At 37.0% G+C, this 23554-nt stretch overlaps 1 protein-coding gene and 1 long non-coding RNA gene across 2 annotated transcripts; both read right to left on the reverse strand.

Moving 5' to 3' along the window:
* Positions 1-305: 305 nt before the first annotated feature.
* Positions 306-14481, reverse strand: LOC139942711 (uncharacterized). The gene is made up of 14 exons (XM_071939510.1): positions 14298-14481; positions 13431-13565; positions 12369-12482; positions 9680-9815; positions 8568-8639; positions 8083-8154; positions 7527-7601; positions 4907-4978; positions 4666-4737; positions 4113-4184; positions 3801-3872; positions 3482-3553; positions 2099-2182; positions 306-1630 (listed from the first exon to the last, which is right to left on the reverse strand). The coding sequence occupies exons 1-14, from the start codon at positions 14479-14481 to the stop codon at positions 424-426; spliced, it is 2439 nt and encodes an 812-aa protein (XP_071795611.1). The 3' UTR covers positions 306-423.
* Positions 14482-16128: 1647 nt separating this feature from the next.
* LOC139943308 (uncharacterized) lies at positions 16129-21180 on the reverse strand. Its single transcript, XR_011786798.1, has 4 exons — positions 21081-21180; positions 19764-19824; positions 19020-19185; positions 16129-17897 (listed from the first exon to the last, which is right to left on the reverse strand). It is a non-coding gene; the product is annotated as an uncharacterized lncRNA (long non-coding RNA).
* Positions 21181-23554: the final 2374 nt, after the last annotated feature.

A 23554-nucleotide genomic window follows, 5' to 3' on the forward strand; every position in this document is an offset into this window, starting at 1 on the left:
TCTGCTTGCATAAAAAACAACTCGTACGATCCACGCGTTTGCCGCTAGTCGTACTCGACTCGTGGACACCGCCATGACAGCTACCGGAGGGTAACGGATGACTCAATACGGCACTAAAAATGGACTACTTTCGCTTGCTGTGCGCAGGCATCGCATGACGCAATGCTACCGTATTTGGTCGTTCGGAAAACTGAACACAGCGGAAAGTTGAAACCGCAACACCGGCCCCCGATAGTGACACAATCTGAAATTTTGGTTCGCAATATTGTTTGTCATTCACCTACAAGTCTTTATTACGACGATCAGATACAGTTTATATCAAGGCTACCCGTCCCCAGACAGTAATACAAACTGAAGTTGTGTTTCGCAATTGTTTATCATTCACCGACCAGTTTCTTTTATCATGGTCAGACTGGCTTCCGATCAGAGATTATTGTTTGTTCCTGATCTACTCCGTCGATTCGATTGTGTATCTTTGGTCTGCAGACTGTTCATAGGTTTCAGACGGACTGCATCAATTAAGCCAGGTTTGCGGCATTTACAACACTTCAATGTGACTGAGTTCGCGTTGGAGACCGTGTAGAGGTACGGGTTAATCGCTGAGTTGATCGGTATCACGAAGACAACAACCCAAGCGTATGTCTCGTCTGGTATGTCTACGGCACCAGACTGTGATAAAATTCCCATGATGATGACTGGCATCCAACAACAGAAGTCAGTACCGACTATAAGGAGCATGCGCGTTGCCATGGTCATCTCCCTCCTGCGGTGCTCTCTGTCTTTCCTCGCATGTAACTTCTTCGCTGGTAACTTGATGATGACTACAAACGCTATTGCTGAGTAGCATACGATGACTACCAGGCAACAGGCGAAGTTGATCCCCAAGTACACTGTGGCTGAGAATATCCAGGAAGGCCCGGCTTTCTGTGTTACGGTTTGGTTCAAAAGTGTTACCTCAAGAAGAGTTTTGTTTGATGAACCTGTCCTGGGTTTGATCACAAGAGGGAGCCCTACACAAATATCATACAGCCCGTAAAATGTATGGTTCTTGCCGTCGAGTAAATCCTGTAGAAACACTGGAGGGAGGCTTATGGCTAGGGCTATACACCACATGACGAGCGTCGCTACTCGGGCCGATTCTAATCGGAACCATTTCTTCCCAAATGGGAATACCACACATAGGAATCGATCGATGCTGATCATTGTAATGAAAAACACTGATGCTTCTGAGCTTAGCATCGACAGGAAACCGGCGAATTTACAGATGGGGCTCGACTTCCAGTCGTTCGCATGGAGAAAGTAATCATCCTGATAATGAACGTCAGCTCCACCGACTATCAACATGTACACACCCATGATGAGATCTGACACAGCCAGATTGAGAATGAGGACCGATTGGGAACGCTTGCCCGAGTCTTTCATGTTTAGTCTCCATACAATTATTCCCGCGTTGCCGATGAGGGCGCTAAATCCAAGACACCAGACGAATACCCGTAATACGGAGCTGTGCATGATCCGGTTACAGCTCAGGTAAGGTATCTCCGTATGGAACTCATTGTCAGGAACACAAATGTCGATTCCGATGGTTTTCGTGTCAAGGAGACAACACAGTTTAGAATCGTCAACCAACCTTCAGAAAAAGAAAAAAAAAACGAATAAAAAAATTAAATGTAATAGGTTGATGTGAAAGTTACCCTTGATTAAATAGTTTAGTTAAGTATAGAGTTGTTTACTAGTTGTATGTGCGGCGCGGACATATCCGTCACCGATAACATTCATTCATAAATACCCCAGACAGTTTCGCTATTCCTATTGGTGGAGAGCGCGTCACGTGGGTATGTATAAACCTTTGTTTATGACCAGTAAAACATGTGGAAACATGGGCGTCACACGCGAGCTTGCACCTGTGTTTATAAGATAGTTTCTTTATTCATATTTGTCTCGAGCAACGACCGGGACAGTTGTGCCACATCACGCGATACGCTCACAGCATTCCCGTATAATGAGTTGTTTACCCGAGGGCCTTACCATTTTCATAGCTGGAGGGGTGTTGTGTTGAAATAATTCATTGAAAATTATAAACTAAGGTTAAACTTACACTGAGGTGAGGTGTGTCATATGTTCCAGTTCGTGTTTATTCACTATGAAGTCGACTGTCTCATTGGAACGACGCTTCAAAACTCTGAAGTAAAACAAAGCCACGAACAAAATCAGTTGCTACAATAGTAAAACATAGTCAAGAAGGACACACAACGGGATTCTTTGGAACGCTAGGTGGCAGCAGACTAACCAGGTAAAAATCCAGTGTTCTCGATAGTTCTGAACATGCGCGCATTACCGAGAACAGTGGATTTACATGCTGCCACCAAGCGTCCCAAAAGTCGCCCATTTAATTATGACAAACAACATACAAAACAATGCATATAAAGTTTGAAGCATTCAGTCCGAATGTAAGAAAACTAGTTGAACAATTTCCGTACAAAATACGTGGGTATTATCAATACTTTAGTTAACTGTCTCGAGTAATTACCTATAAGTAATTTATGCCTGTGATATTTGTGTTCGCATAGCTCGGGTAGTACCGAGTTTACAGTGCTAATACACGTCGGTGTTTACGGGTAAAACTAAATGGAATAATTGGTAATACCCCGACGTTTTTACCGGAAGCTGGGTTACGAAAACAAAAAATAGTTTAAAGAGTGTTAATTACAAGGATTACGGCTTTTAAAAGTGTGTTTATTCATGTATATCGGTTGTGACTGCAAAGTTAAGCCCGGTTCATACTTCCTGCGAATGCGAATGTGATACGAATGTTGACGTCAAAAATTCGCAACGAATAATTCGCAGCAGTTCAACCTTGCTCAACTCACTTGCGAATATCGCTGCGATAGGAGGGTTGTGACGTCAAATTCACGTCAAATATGCTTCGCATTCGCATTCGCAGAAAATATGAACCGGGCTTTATGCAGTGAAAAGTTACATGAACATTTGACTATATTGCTAGGTAAATAGCAAATGTTAATTACTTCGTTGACCAATGGACAAAGCAATGTTCACATTTGCAGTTGCACATTTTTCCAAAGAAAAAAGGGAGGATACTTTAAAGACAGTGGACACTGATGGTAATTGCAAAGACCAGTCTTCTCATTTGGTGTATATCAACATATGCAAAAAATAACAAACCTGTACAAATAATAATGAAAAAAACACCCTTGTCACACGAAGTTGTGTGTTTTTTGGTACTTGGTTTCGAGACCTCTAATTCTAAACTTGAGGTCTCGAAATCAAATTCGTGGAAATTACTTCTTTTTCAAAAACTACAGAGGGAGCCGTTTCTCACAATGTTTTATACTTTCAACCTCTCCCCATTACTCGTTACCAAGTGAGGTTTATACTGATAATTATTTTTATTAATTACTAATAGTGTCCACTGCCTTTAAACAAAGGTGTACTCTGCCATCAATGCATAATTTAAACTTACAGTAATTCCAGACTATCCAGACCATTGAATGCCCCAGGTTTGATAACTGTCCATGGGTTGTCGCCTATGTCCCTGAAAAGATATGTATTACAAAATAATTGATAATACTAACAATGGTTAGAAGAAGGGGTTGACGAAGTGCTGCGAAGTCATGATTGGAACAATCTCACTTGCGCTTGGATTTCTACAACTGTTTCAACTTAAACGAGCCCTAAGTTATGTTTGCAACAAATGCCAAACACCCACATAACCCAATTTAGTCAAAGTGGGCACATCACTTTAAGAGAAACGTTTCATGCTAAAGCAATAGTTTACTTACAGGTGACGCACCGAATGCAATCCAGTGAAAACGTTGGGTTGAAAAACCGTCAGCAGGTTATCTGAAATATGCCTTTGGGAATTACAAAGTAAACATAATTAATTTCACACCAACTGTTTCATTATGGACAACTTGTAGGCTAACTATTTAATAAGAATTCACATACAAAATTATACAAATAATTAGAAAAAAAGATGGATATAGCTTCCAAGTTGATGTGGCGAATTTCAGAAAGTAATTGTTATTATTAAAAGCCACAGTATCTCTTACTTCACTCTTACAAACAATATCTATTATACAAACATTACTCACAATGCTTTTAGATTATCGAGCCCAGCAAATGCACCCGGCTCAATGGATGTAATACGATTATGTACGAGATCCCTGTAAAACAGAAAATCAACATGACTTTGAATTACAAACTGGTTGTACTTAGCAAAGCTTGATATATTATTAAATTTACTATGACGACATCTGCTAGAAGACGAGCATGAGGATACTTAATAAGTCTAACTTTCGAAATTCCAAGATAACATAATTTTTTTTCAGAGGTGGGGTTGACTATCATCACAAAAAACAAATGGTTTTATTAATATACCTAATTCTTTGTTGATAGGGGGGGGGGCATGTATGGTTCTCCATAGTCTTCTAACATTGTCAGCAAACACTCGGACCGTGACTTTGTTTCAGAAAAGTCCGAATGTTGTTATAGGTATCCTCATTATTGCTTTAGTATCACGAAATGAAAGGGAAACCAGGGGTTGATCATGGCCTAACAGTGTAGGTGAATTGCCACATACCAATGTATTCATATTAAAAACAAATTTCGTGCAGTACAGGGAAATAATAATAACTTACAACTTACAAAGAGAGCAGGCTGCTAAGGTGTCGGAATGTGTTGGATTTCAGCGTTTGGATCTCGTTATTTGCCAGGCGCCTAAAACAGGCGAGAACAAAAACATTAATCGTGATATTTTACAAAAGAAACTCTGTTTTTTTATAAAAAATCCGTCCTTTGAATCTCCACCTCGAAATATAAATCATAGTAATACAATAATATGAGTCCATACAAATCGAAAACACAATTATAACAAAAATGTACTTACAGATATCTAAGTTTTGCGAGTCCTCGGAACATGTCTTCGTTTATTTCTACAAGACGATTACTGTCTAGCCGTCTGTTGGTAAAGACAAATATTAACTCAAAATAATTGTAAGCGTGAAAAATAACGTGAATACAGTGGACGCTCATTGTAATTACTCAAAATATTTATCAGCATAAAACCTCACTTGGTAACGAGTATAATGAAGAGCTGTTGATAGTATAAAACAGTGTGAGAAACGGCTCCCTCTGAAGTGAAGTAGTTTTCGAGAAAGAAGTAATTTTGCACGATTTGATTTCGAGACCTCATATTATTTAGAGTTTGAGGTCTCGAAATCAAGCATCTGAACGCACACAACTTCGTCCTTGTGACAAGGGTGTTTTTTCTTTCATTATTATTTCGCAACTTCGACGACCGATTGAGCTCAAATTTTCACATGTTTTTTTTTATTTTATGCATATGTTAAACGAACGTTTACATAATTGGTAAGAAACAAAAGTCGTGAAGATCACAGATTTACATCAAACTCAAACTGTGTTATGATGATGATAGTTGGAAACATCCCTTTAAATATTTATGTATGAAATATCATATTTGACGAGAAATAATTAATCTCAATGCAAAATTTGTAATCGGTTTTTCACTATTCTCTTGTGACCCAGATGACCGATCGATCTCAAACATCTACAGGTTTGTCAGGTTATGTATATGGTGGATTACATAAAGTGCTTACACTGCCAACAACTGTTTTGTTAGCAAAAAAACAATTATGTAATGTTCCTTTAAGATACAGCAAGTGAGAAGACTGGTCTTTGACATTTACCAATAGTGTCCAGTGTATTTAACTCAAAATACATGTAAGCGTAAAAATAACTTAACAAGCAATAGAGTGATGTTGATAGTGGCCTATAACACATTTTGAGAGACGGATCCCTCTGAAATAACTGTTTTTTTTTTCCTTTTAAGAAAGAAGTAATTTCTCACAAAAAAATATTTGAATTGATTTCGAGACATCAGCAAAGGTATCATAACCAATAAACTGAAAACACACAAGGGTGTTTTTGTTTTTCCATTATTCTCTCGCAATTTCGGCGACCAATTGAGTTCAAATGTTTACAGTCACCTGGAAGTGGTATTTTGTCAAAATAAAGCTTTTGTCACTAAAATATGTGTTTTGATGAGTGGACTATGATTAAACAATTAACTAAGGTTTAAATACAATAGTTTCCATGTTATTAACAAATTTGAAAATAAGCCCGACCCGAGAGGGCGCTGTTCGTGACGTCACTCGAGTTGCGATGAATCGCATGCAGTGCCAACACATGATAGTGACGCTTGGCGCAAGCTAAAAACATGCCCTCAACGTTGAAACAATACGTGATTTTTTTCACGTTAGGCAAAATGCTCCTTCAGGTTCGTTACATCTTGCAGGTACCTTCTTTGACTTCCGACTAGCTGGCAAAATTGTTGGGATGGCGTCATGTTTTAGAAAATAACTTTTCTCTTCATTTCAAAATGTGTAGTGTATTCCGGATTCTCGAAGCACGACGGCTCGAAGTGTTTGCTGCACAGTGCTGGGAAAGACGTCGGACCGGACCACTTTGCAAACTGACCCAATATTTAGTTGTTTAGCTGCATCCAGCTATACACCTGGTCGATATTGCCGGAAAAATGCAAAAACAAAACTTTTTCGAAACGTATAAACTCTTGTATGACTTGCACGTACTAGTGTTGCGTTACACAACACACTGGACTAACGGATTTACGTCCCATCCGAGTGTCTTGCTTTAAACAATTGCGAAAAACGACTCCCTAACGAAGTAACGAAGTTTTTGACAAAAAGGTAATTTCTCATCAAAATAATAAAAGACTTCTGGCAGAAGCCTTTTATTTTTATCTAAAAACACACTAATTTGTACAACGATGGTGTTTTTTCTGTCATCGTTTGCTTTCAACTTTAATTACCAATATTTAGTCAAAATTTTCACACATGTTTGTTATTTTATGCATGTTACGGATACACTTAGGGAGAATACTGGTGTTTGACAATTACCAAAGGTGTTCGGTGTCTTTAAACGTTATCTATCCCAGCTTTGATTGGCTTTTTAAAGGACGTGTTTATACTAGTTAAGTGTAACAATTAACACAAACATGTTTTGTTCTGATAATCTGTCGTGGTTTGTGTTTCATTGTACTTGTTAACCCTTCCGAACCCACGAGAAAAACAAATTAAATGCAGCTAGATTTAATTTAAGTAGGCCTAAGTAGTGTCTGCAATGCGAAAATGCAATTATTATTATTATTATTATTATTATTATTATTAATAATATTATTATTATTGTTATTGGTGTTGGTGTTGGTGTTGGTGTTGGTGTTGGTGTTGGTGTTGGTGTTGGTGTTGGTGTTGTTATTGTTATTGTTATTGTTATTGTCAATGTTATTGTTATTGTTGTTGTTGTTATTGTTATTGTTATTGTTATTATTATTATTATTATTTTTTTATTCGGCATAAAAACACATACAATCATCCACGATCAATTCAAAAAGAGTTATATACAACTAGAAAAAAGAAAAAGAAAAACAAATACAAAATTTACGTCAAGAAATAACAACTGTTACTTACAGTACTTGAACAAGTGACGTCAATGGTTCAAAGACTCCCGCATCTATGGTGACCAATTCATTCATGTTGAGCTTACTGCAAAGCCAAAAAGAGAACATAGAGTATAATATTAAAAACTATAGAGGTAGAGGAAAAAATAAAGTACAAATCACAAAAACAACAACAGGAAGAATAACACACAAACGCAACACAAGTAAAACTTTACATTGTAGGTGAAACTTTGCCTAAAACTAACGGAGCACAATAATGCAACGAACAAATATATGGGGCCTCTACGAAAACAATTTAAAAGATGATACACAAATGAACACACACAAAATACGATTACACTTTTATTGCAGGCATCAAACGTTTGATCTCCTTGTTTCGTGCGTTCGAATGAGGGATTCGAGAGGATGTTCAACTACAGATATTTTTTTTGCACACGAAACATTCCTAAAATGCTCACCCAACTGGTAAATTTAAATTAAATAGCTTATCTTATGCATTGTGTTAATGTAAATAATACTATAGCAATAAATAGCCTTGAAGAAAACAATTAGTTAAAAGTACTCACAGAATAGTTAGAAGTTTTAAATGACGAAAAACACCATGTTTCAACCTCGTGATATGGTTTTGTTCTACATCCCTGGAAAAGAAAAAAAACAGTAAAAACTCCTATATAAAATAATCGTATTTGTTAATAATTCAACACTGTGACACATTTTGTGCCCGAGTTCATTTCCTTGCCGAGTTAAAGGTTGTACACACGGGACAAAGGCACGATATTGCCAAGCTGCATAATGAGTGTCCACCTCAGTCTTTCGAACCGCATATTATTTCGAAAACAAAAATGCAAATTAAGGTTAAACAAACTAAGGATCATTTATTTCTAGTTTATTTTCCCTTCTATCCGGACATGGGTCATTGTGAACTACTTGCCTTTGTTTGTGCTTAATTAGCCGACCCTCTTTTAAAGGTTATAATATCGATATTGGTAAGTATATTAAATGTCATTGATTGTTTGCATTGGACCACTTTACGTTTTGTTTTATGACTTACAGGATGATGAGGTTCGGTAAAGCATCGAATGATCCGGGCTCCAAATCCGTGATTAGGTCTCGCCTCATTTTGCTGAAATTAATGATTTAATAGCAACAATTATTTGTTGATGTGCGGAATGAAACACAGATAATTATTCCACACAGATAACCCAAGCAGTCAGGTAAGTCTATATTGTCCCTTTAGGCTACTTAACACTGTCCCATACGATGTGCAGTCAAGCTCTTTAAAGAAAACACAATAGTCCCCCAATTGAGTTTTTGCTCTAAATTGAGTCGAATATAGGTTTTACCGGTCAATTTCGGCAAATGAACAGCCAATTTAAAGGCAGTGGACACTATTGGTAATTGTCAAAGACTAGCCTTCACACTTGTTGTATCTCAACCTATGCATAAAATAACAACTCTGTGAAAATTTTAGCTAAATCGGTCATCAAAGTTGCGAGATAAAAATGAAAGAAAAAACGCCCTTGTCACACGAAGTTGTGTGCGTTTAGATGGTTGATTTCGAGACCTCAAGTTCTAAATCTGAGGTATCGAAATCAAATTCTTGGAAAACTACTTTCTCGAAAACTATGGCACTTCAGAAGCAACCGTTTTTCACAATGTTTTACACCGTCAACCTCTACCCATTACTCGTCACCAAGAAAGGTGTTATGCCATCAATTATTTTGACTAATTACCAATAGTGTCCACTAAGCTATTCTATTTCGCGCGAAGTCGAATGCTACTCAAAAGGGTAGTTCGATTTCGTTTTACGATTAGTCAAATGTAATGTTGTGTTATTTGATTTAACAAAATGATCATTCAATTTAACAATTCATCAAAGCAGCATTCAAATTCGCAGACGCTTCTTGAGGCGTGTGTGTCACGAAAAAGAATGTCGATACGCTAAATTGAACAGAGTGTTAAAGGAATTTGACTCGACTCAAAACGAAATTGAATGACTGAATTCTGAATTTGAAACTAAGTAACAACTGGAGAGGCAAAACAGCTTTAATTCGAACGCATGAAAATGAAATTGGCTGTTTATTTACCGAATTTGACCGAGAAAACCTATATTAAATGCTTTTACACTTGAACTGCACAATACATGTTCGTGTTATAACTTACATTCCATTCGTACGTCTGGGTAGTTTTCTCAGAGCATCAAAAGCGTCAGGGTGACTTGTACAGTTTACTTGCATCATTGGTATGTACAGAATACTGTTCATTTTACACGTGCAGCCCCATGGACACAGTCGAAGATCTAGATTTATAATATACAGATAAAATTGTGGAAATAAAACAAGTTAACACATGTACCGCGAAAAGGTGAATAATCTATCAATCTGAGATTAAAGTTGCACACTTTGGAGGAACAGCCACTTTGGGATAACTAGCATAAAAGACGATGTATACGATTGGTAAATATTCCAACCATGAATCACCATAGATGAAGTAAAATGGGAAAACAAATCTCTTCGGTGTGAAATTAATATGGTTTGGAAAACTAGGCACCAAGAAGAACTGAGTCAGATAACGGTCCATGCAAAAATGTTTTCTCTTATTACGGAGGGTCTGTGTTACTTCGCAAATGCTGCAAACAGAAGTACACAAATTGTTGGTATCCGCAGTCATCTCGCTTTACGTATATTTACTAGTCGTTTCTGTGGAGAACCGTTTTTGTAATTTCTGCTGACCATGTTAAGCTGTATTGCTCATGATCTTTCATGTGAAACTTTTTAATATTGCTGTGTCAATATTTATTACAATGTACAAAAGACACAACAATCCCTCTCTCTACATCGAATGGACTGAGAGGTCGACTGCCATGTGCGTGTGTGTGTGTGTGGGGGGGGGGGGGGGGTGGTCTGAAAAGGTGAAACACCAAAATCAACCCCTACCATAAGCACATCTAGGCCAGCCGTCAAGATCCCGAGCACATGAGTTGTTAAGCAGGCCTGTTGTTAAGGGACGGCGACGGAAATTATTATTGAAAGCATTCACCTTGTCAGTTAAAGTATAATATTATTACATTTCAACTAACAAGGTCAATGCTTTCAATTTAATGGAATTTCACTTCCTATATAATCCATTGTCTTGAATTCACCTTGGTACCATTTTGGGGACATGGTTTCATTTACGGTGATTCTATGAGAATCGTTTTATCGTTTTCACTTCCTTCGCGAGTGTTAATAGTTTCGTTCGACCGAACATTCTGTGTAGATCAGACTGACTGTTTTAGCACAAACTCGTTCTCTGTTTCCTCACCTTAAATTTTGACTTTTGGTATTTCCAACTTCGTTTTTATGTAAAAATATCCGACCAACCATCGAACTCCCCCGCTTTCTCCTTCGTTGGTTATTATTTCCTATCGATATGTGACACTCTGTTTTCATATATTTCTACTTGATTGTTTTTGTAACACTACCGGCGGTTTATTTCATATCGTGAAGGAGGAGGGGAGTAATTTGTCTAATTGCTTGCTCGACCTATTTTGCGTACATTCTATTTTGTATTTGAATGTATGGAGCAACATTAACCAGTGCTTCCAATTACCCCCCACTCAGCTACGAGACGTGCAGCTATCACCTGCTTGTAAACGATCGAACACCACTGACTGCTGCGGCCGGAGATGTGATGTCTGGAACCTTGGGTACTATGTCTCTTGACAGTTGCCTTTAGCTTGTGTCACCCCCACACAAACTCATCATACACACCACCAGACGTTTTGTATGATGCTCACACGAAAAAAAGTGTTAATGCTCTAGGATATTATGTCTCTATGGCAAGTTGGCAACACAGTATCGTACACGTTTGTTTAAATAGTGAACGAGGCTTATGGCATGCCCCTAGGGAATCCTGTCGTTGACATTTGTATAGTTTATGTTACGCACGATCACTCAAAGACTCTGGACACTGTTGGTAATTATCAAGGACTAGTCTTCACTGTTGGTGTATCTCGACATATGCATAAAATAACGAGTAATGTGGAGCGGGTGATAGTATAAAACACTCTGAGAAACGGCTCCCTCTGAAGTGATGTAGTTTTCGAGAAAGAAGTAATTTTCCAGGAATTTGATTCCGATACCTCAGATTTAGAATTTGAGGTATCGAAATCAAGTATCTGAAATCACACAACTTCGTGTGACAAAGGTGTTTTTTGTTTCATAGTTATCTCACAACTGCGACCACCAATTGAGCTCAAATGTTCACAGGTTTGTAATGTTGTGCATATGTTGAGATACACCAAGTAAGAAGTCTGGTCTTTGTCAATAGACCGATCCATTAAGCTCCGCCCCATTGCGTATTGACCAATCACAACGCAACGAAGGTCCGACAAAATAAGGTCCGACATGCGTGCTCGTATGCTTAGCGCGCGCGGCAGATTGTGCAGAAAGGCATTGGAGAGCCCCACGTGTTCTTGCTCACACGTGCGTCGTGGGCGAAGCTTAATGGATCGGTCTGTTAACAATAGTGTCCAGTGTCTCTAAGGACAACTTAAAGATTAAACCCGTTTTTCAAGTACCGGGGCTTGAAACCGGAATAGAAGTCTAAATTTCCCCAAGAGGGAAAATATTTATGCGAATTCTGAGGACGATTTTCATTTTTTAAATATATTATTTAGTGTAATCCTTACAAAAAGAAAATTAAAGTTGATAATTAAAACATGCAAGTTGAACACAAAACAAAATAGTATTAAGACATTTTACACATAAAACAATACACAACAAAAACTATTTTGTTAATTAACAATAGTGGTTCGTTGTGAATGGTCGGGTTGCTTGACAAAGGATGTCGTGATTGCTTAATAACATACCGCATAATTGTTCATCTTCGCCATTCGGACAGTCAATGATGCTATCGCAATGGAATCTCCTTTGAAGACACGTGGTACCATTGTTACAGCGCTCCTTTAATGGACACAAATGACCTTCAGTCAAGCAAAACGAACAAAATTCCAAGAAAAAGTAAATCATTAACATGTCTTATTACGATTTACTGGAAATGATGGGTACAATTTCAAAGAATTTTTTTTTCAAAACAACAACAACAACAACAACAGCATCAACAACAACAAGACAAAAAAAAGCGAAATAGATGACAGCAACAACATGTACAACAACAGCAACAGCGACAATGACAACGACAACAAACACGACGACGTCAATGATAAGAACAACATCTTCCTGAATCAACATCTAGGCTGACCTTTCGTTATGGTCGTCTTATTTATAGACATATGACACTATTCGTAATCGTCAAAGATCAGCAAATGCATACAATTAAAAAACAACTGTGAACATTTGAGCTCAATTGGTCGTCGAGGTTGCGAGGTAATAATGAAACAGATAAAAAACAAAAAACTTGTCATTCGAACTTGTGCGCTTTCAGATGCTTGATTTTGAGACCTAATTCTATAAACCTGAGGTAACGAATTCAAGTTCTTGAAAATGTACTTCCTTCTCGCAAAGTACGTCACATCAGAGGGAGCCGTTTCTTACATTGGTTTAAACTATCAACCTCTATCCATTACTCATTACCAAGTAAAGATGTATGCTATTACATATCATTTTGAGTATTTCAAAAAAGTGACAAATGCCTTTAATTTGCTTGATAGTGTTTTCATGCAACCCTAAATGAATGCCAAATCATCGTTTGTTGGAACTTCTGCTCTCTCGTTAATTGTGAAGTGAAACTTATAAACAATCTAATAAATCGTGCCAAGAGTTTTTCTACACTGCCCAATTATTGTCGATATGTTAGACCGGACAAAACAAATTGTTTTCAGTTCTTTTAGTTTAGTAAATTAAAGAATGACACAAATAAAACAGCACAGCTACAGTTTGTATTCCGTCGCATGACGTCATGAACGACCTACCGCAATTTCGCTCGTCTGATTGGTCCGGGCAATCCAATACGGCGTCACAGCGCCCGGCTCTATCTACACAGGCGTCTCCGCTGTCGCAAAGAAACCGGGCGGTTATGTTGTTGCAGTTGCTCTGAAGGGAATAATCTATATAAATATATAAACTTTCGGTTCAGTTTCGGTTTAGTTTGATCGTCATGGTGCCAAATTTCAATGAATTTTTAACTGATGCGTATTTATGTTGTTGCAGTTGCTGTGCAGGGAATAATCTGTAAAAATTGAATGGATTATGAATCCACACAATAACAGTTCCTCTTCTGAGTTTCGGTTCAGTTCGATCGCCATGGTGCCAATGTTCATTGAGTTTTAATTGATGCGTATTGAAGGCAATACAACATTGTTGGTTTCTGAAAAGTACAGGGTTGTTTTTGGATGAAACATAATATGCGGACTCAAAAACGTGCCATAATCCCAGTCATTTATATTGTGTTAGCGCAAATTTTTCCATAACTTTAAAAAAGATGTCACCATGACGGGACAATGCAATAAGGGAGAACAATAACTTCAATATCCTAATTTGCAAATCATTCAGTGGATGTGCTGGACAGGTTATACGTTGATCCTGATTGGATATCAAACCTAGCAAACGTCTGTGCAGGTGTTGCAATGTCGCTAATTATCACTTATAATGTGTTGATACGCTTCAACAATGATGAAGTCTTTTGTGTAATGTAGACAAAATTAGTACCTCGAAAAATGTTCTCATTGTCGTAAAGGTTATCGCGAATCTTAGCATGGTCATAAATTACCAGACATATTGTTGTTTTGGTTTGCAGTTTTCACAACAATACTTTACGAAATTGATGTAAAACCATTTACCTGCTGCAACTTGAAGTAGTTTCAGCGAGAACCGTGCATTCACCTTTGACCCTGATCCGGCTGACCAATCAGCGCCTTCTGCCCAAAAGGTCACTTTGATCGCGTGACCGTAAGACACAACTTCGCGTAGCTTGGCCTCGCGTGGATTTCGTACAATGTATTGTGTGTCATTTGAAAATGTCATATCGGAAATGCTGAACGAAGCGCTGAATGGCCAGATTTGCAAATTATTTACAGTTATTTGTATCCGTGTACCCTTTGATGATATAATTGTCCATTCACAATCTGTTGATGTGATAACGTCAGATGGGTAACCAGGTGATTGTAGATGAAGTGATTCCGTTGGCTGAAGTTTAATCGAAGCACTCCCACACGTTTCTGTATTAAAACAAAAGAGTTTCAGTCATTTGTTGATTTATTTTGGGATTTTTTATCACTCCTTCATTTAGAAACAGCAGAAACAATACTATCAGTTAAATTGTTGATGTCAATAAGATCAGTACAAAATACTTGCAATGCGGATCCTTATATTGATGTACCGTAAGTCGAATCATGCAGTAGACAAACACCGCATGGATTATTTTAAAAGCAACACTTATTTTCAATTCACCACCGACTTGTTATGAACATACTGAAAAAACAACATTTATTAAGCCCTTCTAAGATTAACATTGTTTGGTTTAACAATTTCTTTCAAAACACAAAGTAAAAAAATAAAAAAAAAACAACAACAACATTAATTTAAACGACACTGTCCCTAGCTAATTGATATAAAAACTTGTTGTTTTAATATATTACGCCTCTTTTAACACTCCGTCCAGCTAAATAAAAAAAAAAAAAACGTTCTGCAATATTTGTCTTCCCCATATCTAGATAATTCTTTTGTATTGTGGTGTCAACTGCAAGTGTTCTTCATTACGCATCAAACTTGTGATAAAGCGTGACACGAAAATAGGCTTGCGAACAGTTTGAAAACATTACGGCCCAGTAACTTTAATTTACTTGCCCTTAAAAAATATGTTTTTATTATGCATTTTATCTAATTGCTTTTCTTTGTCACAGTGTGGCTTATTTCATTACTGTGATTTAACTTGCTATTTGATATTCAAACGGGAAACTCCATGATTATAATACTTCTCAAAATATTGCAACCGTGTGGAAGTGGAATTTTCTTACGTCATATTTGCTTCTCTGGAATTATAATTTAATTTCATAGCTATTTTTTTTCCAAATGAAACCAACTTTAATTAAATGGATGAGCATAAAAGCTTGTATCCGGTCTTCTTGTTTGGAAACTACAAAGCTTTTTAAATTAAGCAATGACAATTTAACAACAGGCACTACTCAGTTAGGATAACGCGGTATGTAAAGCCTGTAAAATGGACCCGATGCTGAAGTTTGGGCGTTTCGTTTACTAGAATGAAAATCGAATTGCATAGATATCTTTTCCCCGATGCAAACCGAAATAACAAACACTGTTAAAAAAAATGTTGTTAATTTACAGTAGTTTGTTTTGTCAATTGGCATTACGGAGGCTACTTTTGTCTACAGAAGATTCAACTGTGATTTTCCATTGTGCATCAACATCAGAATCTCCTGTGATGTGTACTGTACCTTTACAGCACAATCCACTGTAATTGATGTTGGCTAAAATGTAGAAGCTCTGTGACACAACAGTAGATTTATTTGAAGGATTTTGTTCATCAACATAGGATTTTGTACACGAACCACTCTCTGTGACAGAACATACACTGCTTTCTGCGCGTTTACGTTGAATCTCTGTTATGTCACATAGGATGACCAATCTTCTGTGTATACACAATGCTTTGTTTTGCTAACTTGACCACCCTCTCATTAATATAATTCAAACAAGAAAATAAAAGACATATCACACGTTTTATCTCAGTTTCACAAAACATTAACAGTTTTTTCAACTTTAATTGAAATTCACTCAAAATAATGCAACTGTCGTCATAATGTACACAAGGAATAATACTTTAAAAAAAATTGATAGCAGCATGTTTTTTTTTTACATTATAATTTATTGTTTAAAATGACTTAAAGGAAGGGAAATGACCAATTCAATTTTGGTAGAGTCCCCGTGTGATTGGGGGAAAATTCTCTACTCTTGTAAAATGGTGTAAATTGCCATTGTATTCGATAACCATTGCCCCGGAAAGTTATCGAATACAAGGGCCATTTACATCATTTTAAAGTGAGGTTAGAGATATTTTTCCCCACTGATCACATAAGGACTCTATCTATTGGAAAAGAAGGAGTACATCACAAAAATGAATTCCTCATTTCCCTTCCTCTTTAAATAAGTGAACAACTCTGCATGTTTTAACTATTACACATTACCAACTTCAACCAGTCTCTATTGTCCATAAATATTGCATCAATAACAAAAACACGATTCGTACTACGTTTGTGTTCAATTCATAATGGAAATTGTTTCAAGAGAAACTATTAATTAGGGGTAGGTTCATACACTGGTAATGACCTTGATAACAAATGGTGTAACATTTTCAACCTAAAGACTACTGTTACAAAGATGATCATGGTTGTAAGCATCCTGCGAAATGTTTTGGGTCTGAAGTGCCCCTTTATCGAAAATCAATCAAAGTTTGCCAAAAATTTGAACCCCCAAAGGTCGGCTTGAGGCAACTTACATACAGTTTCAAATGATCGGACAATGGAGACACTGGCTCAGTATTTCCAACTTCATAAGTATAGGCCTTTTGTCTAAATTTCTGCCAGTGTGCAAATGTGTACTGAAGGTGATGTTTTTGAATAAAATTGTGTTTTTCACATTGTTTAAAATTACTTAAAAGGGAAGATTTTTTCAGTCTTTAATGATTACACAATTTCAATCTGTCTATTATAAGCATTGCAGCAATAATACTGATAAAAACATTAAATACAGTACATACTTGAACTGGTTCAAAGAGAAAATGTTCATGTTAATTTTGCATCGGTGATAAAGAATTATAATTGTGTGTTTTTATCCATACACTGATGTAAATTATAAGCACTATATACCCAGTACTGAGTATGCAGTGCTGAACACATCAGTGCATGGAGAAAAACACAGATATTAAGCCCAACAGGGTAACAGCGAACATCTGTAAAAAAAAATTCCCCCAGTTAGTGTTTTTTTTTTTACATGTTTGTCACACCAAGTAAATTTTATGAAATTTCAAAGCTTATTTTTATTTTATTTATTTATTATTTTTTTTTTTTTTTTTTTTTTGGGGGGGGGGTCATGAACTGAGACAAACCTACCCTACTTTATTGCTTGTTAATTCAAGAGTGAAACAGTTAAAAACAGTATTGTTATCAAGCTCAAAGCATCAAGCGTTCACTTTAACAAGAAAACTAGCTAAAACACTCAGGAATTTTGTTACATACACCATGTAGTGCTGTTTAAAAAAAAACCATTCAACTTTAGTGCTATCTGAACTGTTTTACTTCTACACCACCCACATTTCTTCAAAGTCTTTCAGCTTGGTACAAAGTTGTACAACTTTGTTATTGGGCCCTCCTTTGGTGTTGGAGGACCTCTTGCTGCCTCTTTCCGGTCTAATCTTGAACAGCAGTCTGCACATAAAAAAGATACAAAACTGTACATTATACACATCAATCTAATTCTAATCTATGCCAGTATCCACTTTAAAGTTGATTTGTATGATTATGCTTATTTGTCATACTCGTTGATGGGCATTGTTCTAAACAGATTGTAGTCTTAAAGGAAGTTAACAGTAGTAAATACTCTTGAGGGAAAATGTTTGTTAAAAAATGTTTGTTTTCTTTTTTGACTATTGCTCTTAACCCTGCGCTGCACCATGCCAGTCAAAAGCATCTATCCCCCCATCGTACAGTCAGCTGCAGTACGGTGTGAAATTGCGTGTAAAACTAATTTGGCTGCTCACAAACTCTTCTAACATGGTACCATTAGACTCAAAAACGTTCACTGAATCCACAGAACAGAAAAAAAAATTGCAAACAAAATGTTCATGGGGGGTAAGCACACTCAGAAAAAAAACAACAACTAATTTTTGCAAAAATCCAACTTTTGTGCTCCATTACACTATTGCACTGTTTGCTGCAGTACCGTGTAAAATAAGTGTTCATTTCGGTTTACACTTGCATGTCTTAAGTCACACAAGTTTGGCAGGTAAACTAGCTGGAACAAAAGCGGTTGTATCTTTGTTGGCATTTATGAACAAAATAATTGTGGTTGATTTATTCCAACAGTTTTACTGAATTTATTGGATTGTGCACTGTAGACTTAATCACACAGTTAAAGAGGGTCTTTAATGTCAAATTCAATTTTGTGATATACTTATTTTCCAAAAAATGCCTCCTTGGATGGAAAAGACTCATTAGTTGTTGATAATCCAATGACGTCATGATTCAAATTGAAGTCACGAATGAACCAAAACAACCCGTACAAAAATGAACCCATTTTTCTCTTGAATGATGTCATGTAGGATGTTTTGAACGTTGACAAATTTTGCACTGGAGGGTATCGAATAGAATGGCAATTACACCACTTTAACGTGAGGTTAGAGACTTGTAATTTTTTCACCACTCACATGAGGACTATATCTATTGGAAAATGAGTACATCACATTAAAGCCGCTCTTTAAGTGCAGTTGAACTGCAGTTGTTTCCACTTGGCCAAAATGAAGAATAATACAAGTGCTTCAAAATAATTACCTTTGCATGAACTCAGGAGTAGCTGCAATATTAGGTGGGTATTGTAGATTGAAAACATAAAACAACACGAACCACATCTGAAGACCCTTGCGAAGATCACTGCAATGGAGTAGTGGATTCCTTTCGATGCAGACTGCACATTTTGCGCTCAGGAAGGGGTTGTCACCTGCAGCAGAAACAAGCATTTAAACAAACATCAATTTATTTGCAAATGCAAATAACAAAAGGACCAGTTTAGGTTATAAAATGAGGTATTTTTTTTTACCAAATCTTTATTTACATCTACCCACAGTTAATATTTTTAAGACACACAGGGTAAGTCTAATGAGCATAGGAAATCTGTGGGCTTAAAATGTTGAATCGGTGACATTTTTTGTTGACCACAAAATATTGCAGTATTTTTCAGATGATCCAGGGTGTGGGAGTTTCAGTTTTTAAGAAAAATGTTGGCAAGTTCACTTTACAATTTCAAATATGAGCACAAAGCTGTAGACAAAATGTCTTATTGGAAACAATAAACCATCTGATTTAAGATTGATTTTATTAAGTATGGGAAACACTATAGTTCCATCAGTAATACTATACTTAGCCTTGTAAGCATATGCACAAAAATTTAAGTATGATTGATTTTCAACTCAAATGTACTTCAGGTGAGAAAATTATCATTCAATGTTCAAGTTATTATTAATGGTGAAATTAAATTGGGGAACTAAAATGTCAGCTATTTTCGAAGGTATTTTTTACCTGCATAGGCCAGTACAGGGCTATCCGTGTCACAGTCAAAGTCAGAGCTTCTTGCAGTTTCCTTTATACAGAAAGAAAAAGAAAACAAATCACAAACATGTATAACATTCAAAATATATAAATACCAGAGGCTATTTACAACATTGGTAATTACCATGACACTGCTATACTTTGTGTCCCTTCAAGCTGTTGTCAGCATTTCTCATAACAAGAGCATATAAAACGCGATGAATTTTTCACTGGTTATTTCATGATATTGAAAAGTAAGGGTTTAATATTGATGTTGTACTTGTACCTTTTGTCTATAAACAAATGCCGAATATATCTGGTTAAGTCAGAACTGGAAGATGTTCCCACTTGAAAAGTATTTAAAGAAAACTTTCAACTGATCCATTAGTTATTAAATAATTGGCGCACTACTTGAGATCGCGGCACAGTTTCTCATTAACAGAAATTGGTCCAGCGCGTGCAGCGCCCTCTAGCGGTTGTGAACGTACCTACTACTACAGAACAGTACTACACAGTACTACTACTAGCAGTAGCACTCAATCGACAAAAAGATACAAACAAAATGGATCGTCACTTACTATACCATTACCAGACCAGGCATGCCAGGCTAAAAAATGTGTTTTAATGCATCCTCATCTGCTCATATGTTCACCACAGTGAGTTTAGTATAAATCAGCTTGCCAACCAAGTACAAAAACAGTAGTAAGGTTAATAGGTAGGCCTAGGCCTAGTGTAGGAATTTTTAGTATAAAAAATTGTGACTGAAATAATCACATTCATTTTAATTTTACTGAGTTAATTTGCTGATTTTTAGTTGTAATGTAATGTTACTAAGAGTAAGACATCTATGTATTGTCACAATGTCAGTCAGATGATCGACTAGACATGTTGTAAAATACTACTAGTCTAGTAGTGTAGTAAACTAGAGCCAGAGGGTAGGCTAATTTTAATTAACTGAAATTGGAAAGCTAGTAAAGCAAAAGACAAGACATTTCCAGAACCAGAAAAACAACTTTATAATTCATGTCCATGGACCATGGCAAACAACAAATCATCCCAAATCCACATGCAGCCTGTCTGTGTGTGTTGTGTTGACGTTATGCATGCACACACACAAACACACACAATCTGTCATCTATCACGTCTATCATCGATCTGACGATCGTCTGTCGCTAAACATGATAAATTTTCCAATTGTCATATTTTATGTTTAAGCCTAACGAGCGTTAGGCTTATGTTAACCATGTGACTTACAATAATAGTAATAATAATCATATTAATAACACAGAATAGTGTTCTTAATCTTACCTGTAATTTTTTTGTCGTGGAAACTGATCAGCAAAGGTCAAGTACAAACTCTTCCAAAAGTTAAGTGAGCGCACAATGTGACGTGATGGTGGAGAGAGCGCACGCGCACAAACGACGGCGGAAGATCCAGCCGGTCTGAACCAGTTCCTGCTGATCACTTTTTCCCCTTTTTGCCGCGCACACACACAGAAGACGACAAGAACTTCGTAATGGTACCCGTCTTCTCTTTGTTTAATGCAAAAATTTGAGGGCCACCAGGGAAAAATCACTGTAGTGTGATACGCTAGGGGGGACGATCTCTGTTAAATGAATTTTTTATCATTGAACCAAGGAAAGTTCAGAGCTTTCTAGTGCGACACCACAATGTTCCTATGATAGTAAATGCAATGCTTTTTTACATGAGTAGGGGCATATCCTGTAATCTTCGGACGAAAATTAGCTCTAGGCTACTAGGGCCTACGAGTCTTCATTCCAATTTTTACTTTACTGAGTAGCCTACACCACACATGCCCGCCCGCGCCACACCGATGATGAGGGCCGTAGTTTTCCCTTTCCAGCACTGATATTAAAGCCTAAATCCGCAGTTTATTATAGTGGCTAAGAATGGAAGGCAATTAGCTGCTATATCAGAGTGCAGTTAGTTCAAGTGACTTACTGAATTTGATTTTTTGTTAAAGGTTCGTTTCATGCCCAAATACTAGCCTCATACTTAGGCAGGTGCCACAATAAACTTCAACGTATAAATGATAGTGTAGGCCTATTACAAAAAGTATTCTTGTATCATAATATTATAATTTATAACATTGAATTTCCCTTGAGCTATAGATCCGCCACGGGACGTGCGGTAGGCCCTCAGTCGGTGGTGGGGAGGGGGGGGGGGGGCTATCACCGATGATTTAATGTTGACACTGTCAATGTTAGAAGACAACCCGGCTGTTCAGAAACAGCAGAATGTGTCAAATCCTCAAGGGTTCACTGTACCGTCACAAAATGTTCCTACAACAGCAGACTTACTTTAAATTTACAGAGAATAGGAGCACACTGTTTAGAGACTGCATATGTTTTGTATATTCACAGAGAAATAGGAAAACGGCAACTTCTGCTGTTCATTTTGGATTCTTTCCAACAAAAAAGCTACTGTGAATTCACACAAATTTTTTACAGTGAATAAGTGAAGCTTGTATCCGGTCTTTTTGTAGGAAAACTACGAAGATTTTGAATTTAAGCAATGACAATTAACGGAACGTTACAGGATTGGTAAGAAACAAAAATGATGATGATAGTTGAAACATCCCTTGAAATAGTTCTGTCTGAAGTTTCATATTTTATTTGATGAGAAATAAATAATCCAACTTGGCGTTTGGAGTTTATCGCTCAGTCAGCGTTTTATTCATTTTTATGTTTGCATCGATGCAATACAAAGTTTATTATCGGTTGTTCACTATTCTCTCGTGACCCAGATGGCCGATCGATCTAAAACTTATACAGGTTTGTCAGTTTATGTAAATGCTGAATTACATAGAGTGCTAACATTGCCAGCAACTGTTTTTTTGTACGCACAGTAATATTCCTTTTAAAGACACTGGATACTAATGGTAACAGCCAAAGACTTGTTGTATCTCAACATATGCATACAATAACAAACCTGTGGAAATTTGAGCTCAATCGGTCGTCGAAGTTGCGATATATTAATGAAAGAAAACACACCCTCGTCGCACCATGGTCACACGAAGTTGTGTGCTTTCAGATGCTTAATTTCGAGACCTCAAATTCTAAATCTGAGGTCTCGAAATCAAATTCGTGGAAAGTTACTTCTTTCGCGAAAACTACGTCACTTCAGAGGAAGCTGTTTCTCACAATGTTTAATACTATCAACCTCTCCCCATTACTCGTCACCAAGTAAGGTTTTATGCTAATAATTATTTTGAGTTATTACCAATAGTGTCCACTGCCTTTAACAACAGGCACTCAATTTTGATGACGCGGTATATTTAAAGCTTGTAAAATGGACACGATGCCGATGTTTGGGCGTTTCGTTTACTGGAATGAGAATTGAATTGCATGGCTATCTTTTCCCCGATGCAAACCGGATTAACAATTATGTAAAGGTTGTATCCGGTCTGTATTGTGTAAACATTTACAAAGCTTTTGATTTATACCAAGAAGAATTAAACAAGCAGGGACTCAGTTGGGAGGACGCGGGATTTAAATTAAAGCCTGTTGAATGGGAAACAGTGGTTGATCTGTATCGTATGACGGACACGCGATGCAAAGCAAGAACGCCGCAGGGTCATGTCATGAGTGGTTTCACTCTCTGAAACGATCTTATCTTTATGCATACACCCGTCAACTGTCTGCCATAGTGAGCATTTTATGCGTCGATGCAAATTGTTCATAAAACGAAAGTGGATACCCAATTGGTTTGTGTTAAAAGTGCAAGGGGTAAATATAGCTTATCTTTTCTTTGTGGGGTC

Source organism: Asterias amurensis, chromosome 10 (assembly GCF_032118995.1).
Source record: "Asterias amurensis chromosome 10, ASM3211899v1".
NCBI classification, from domain to species: domain Eukaryota; kingdom Metazoa; phylum Echinodermata; class Asteroidea; order Forcipulatida; family Asteriidae; genus Asterias; species Asterias amurensis.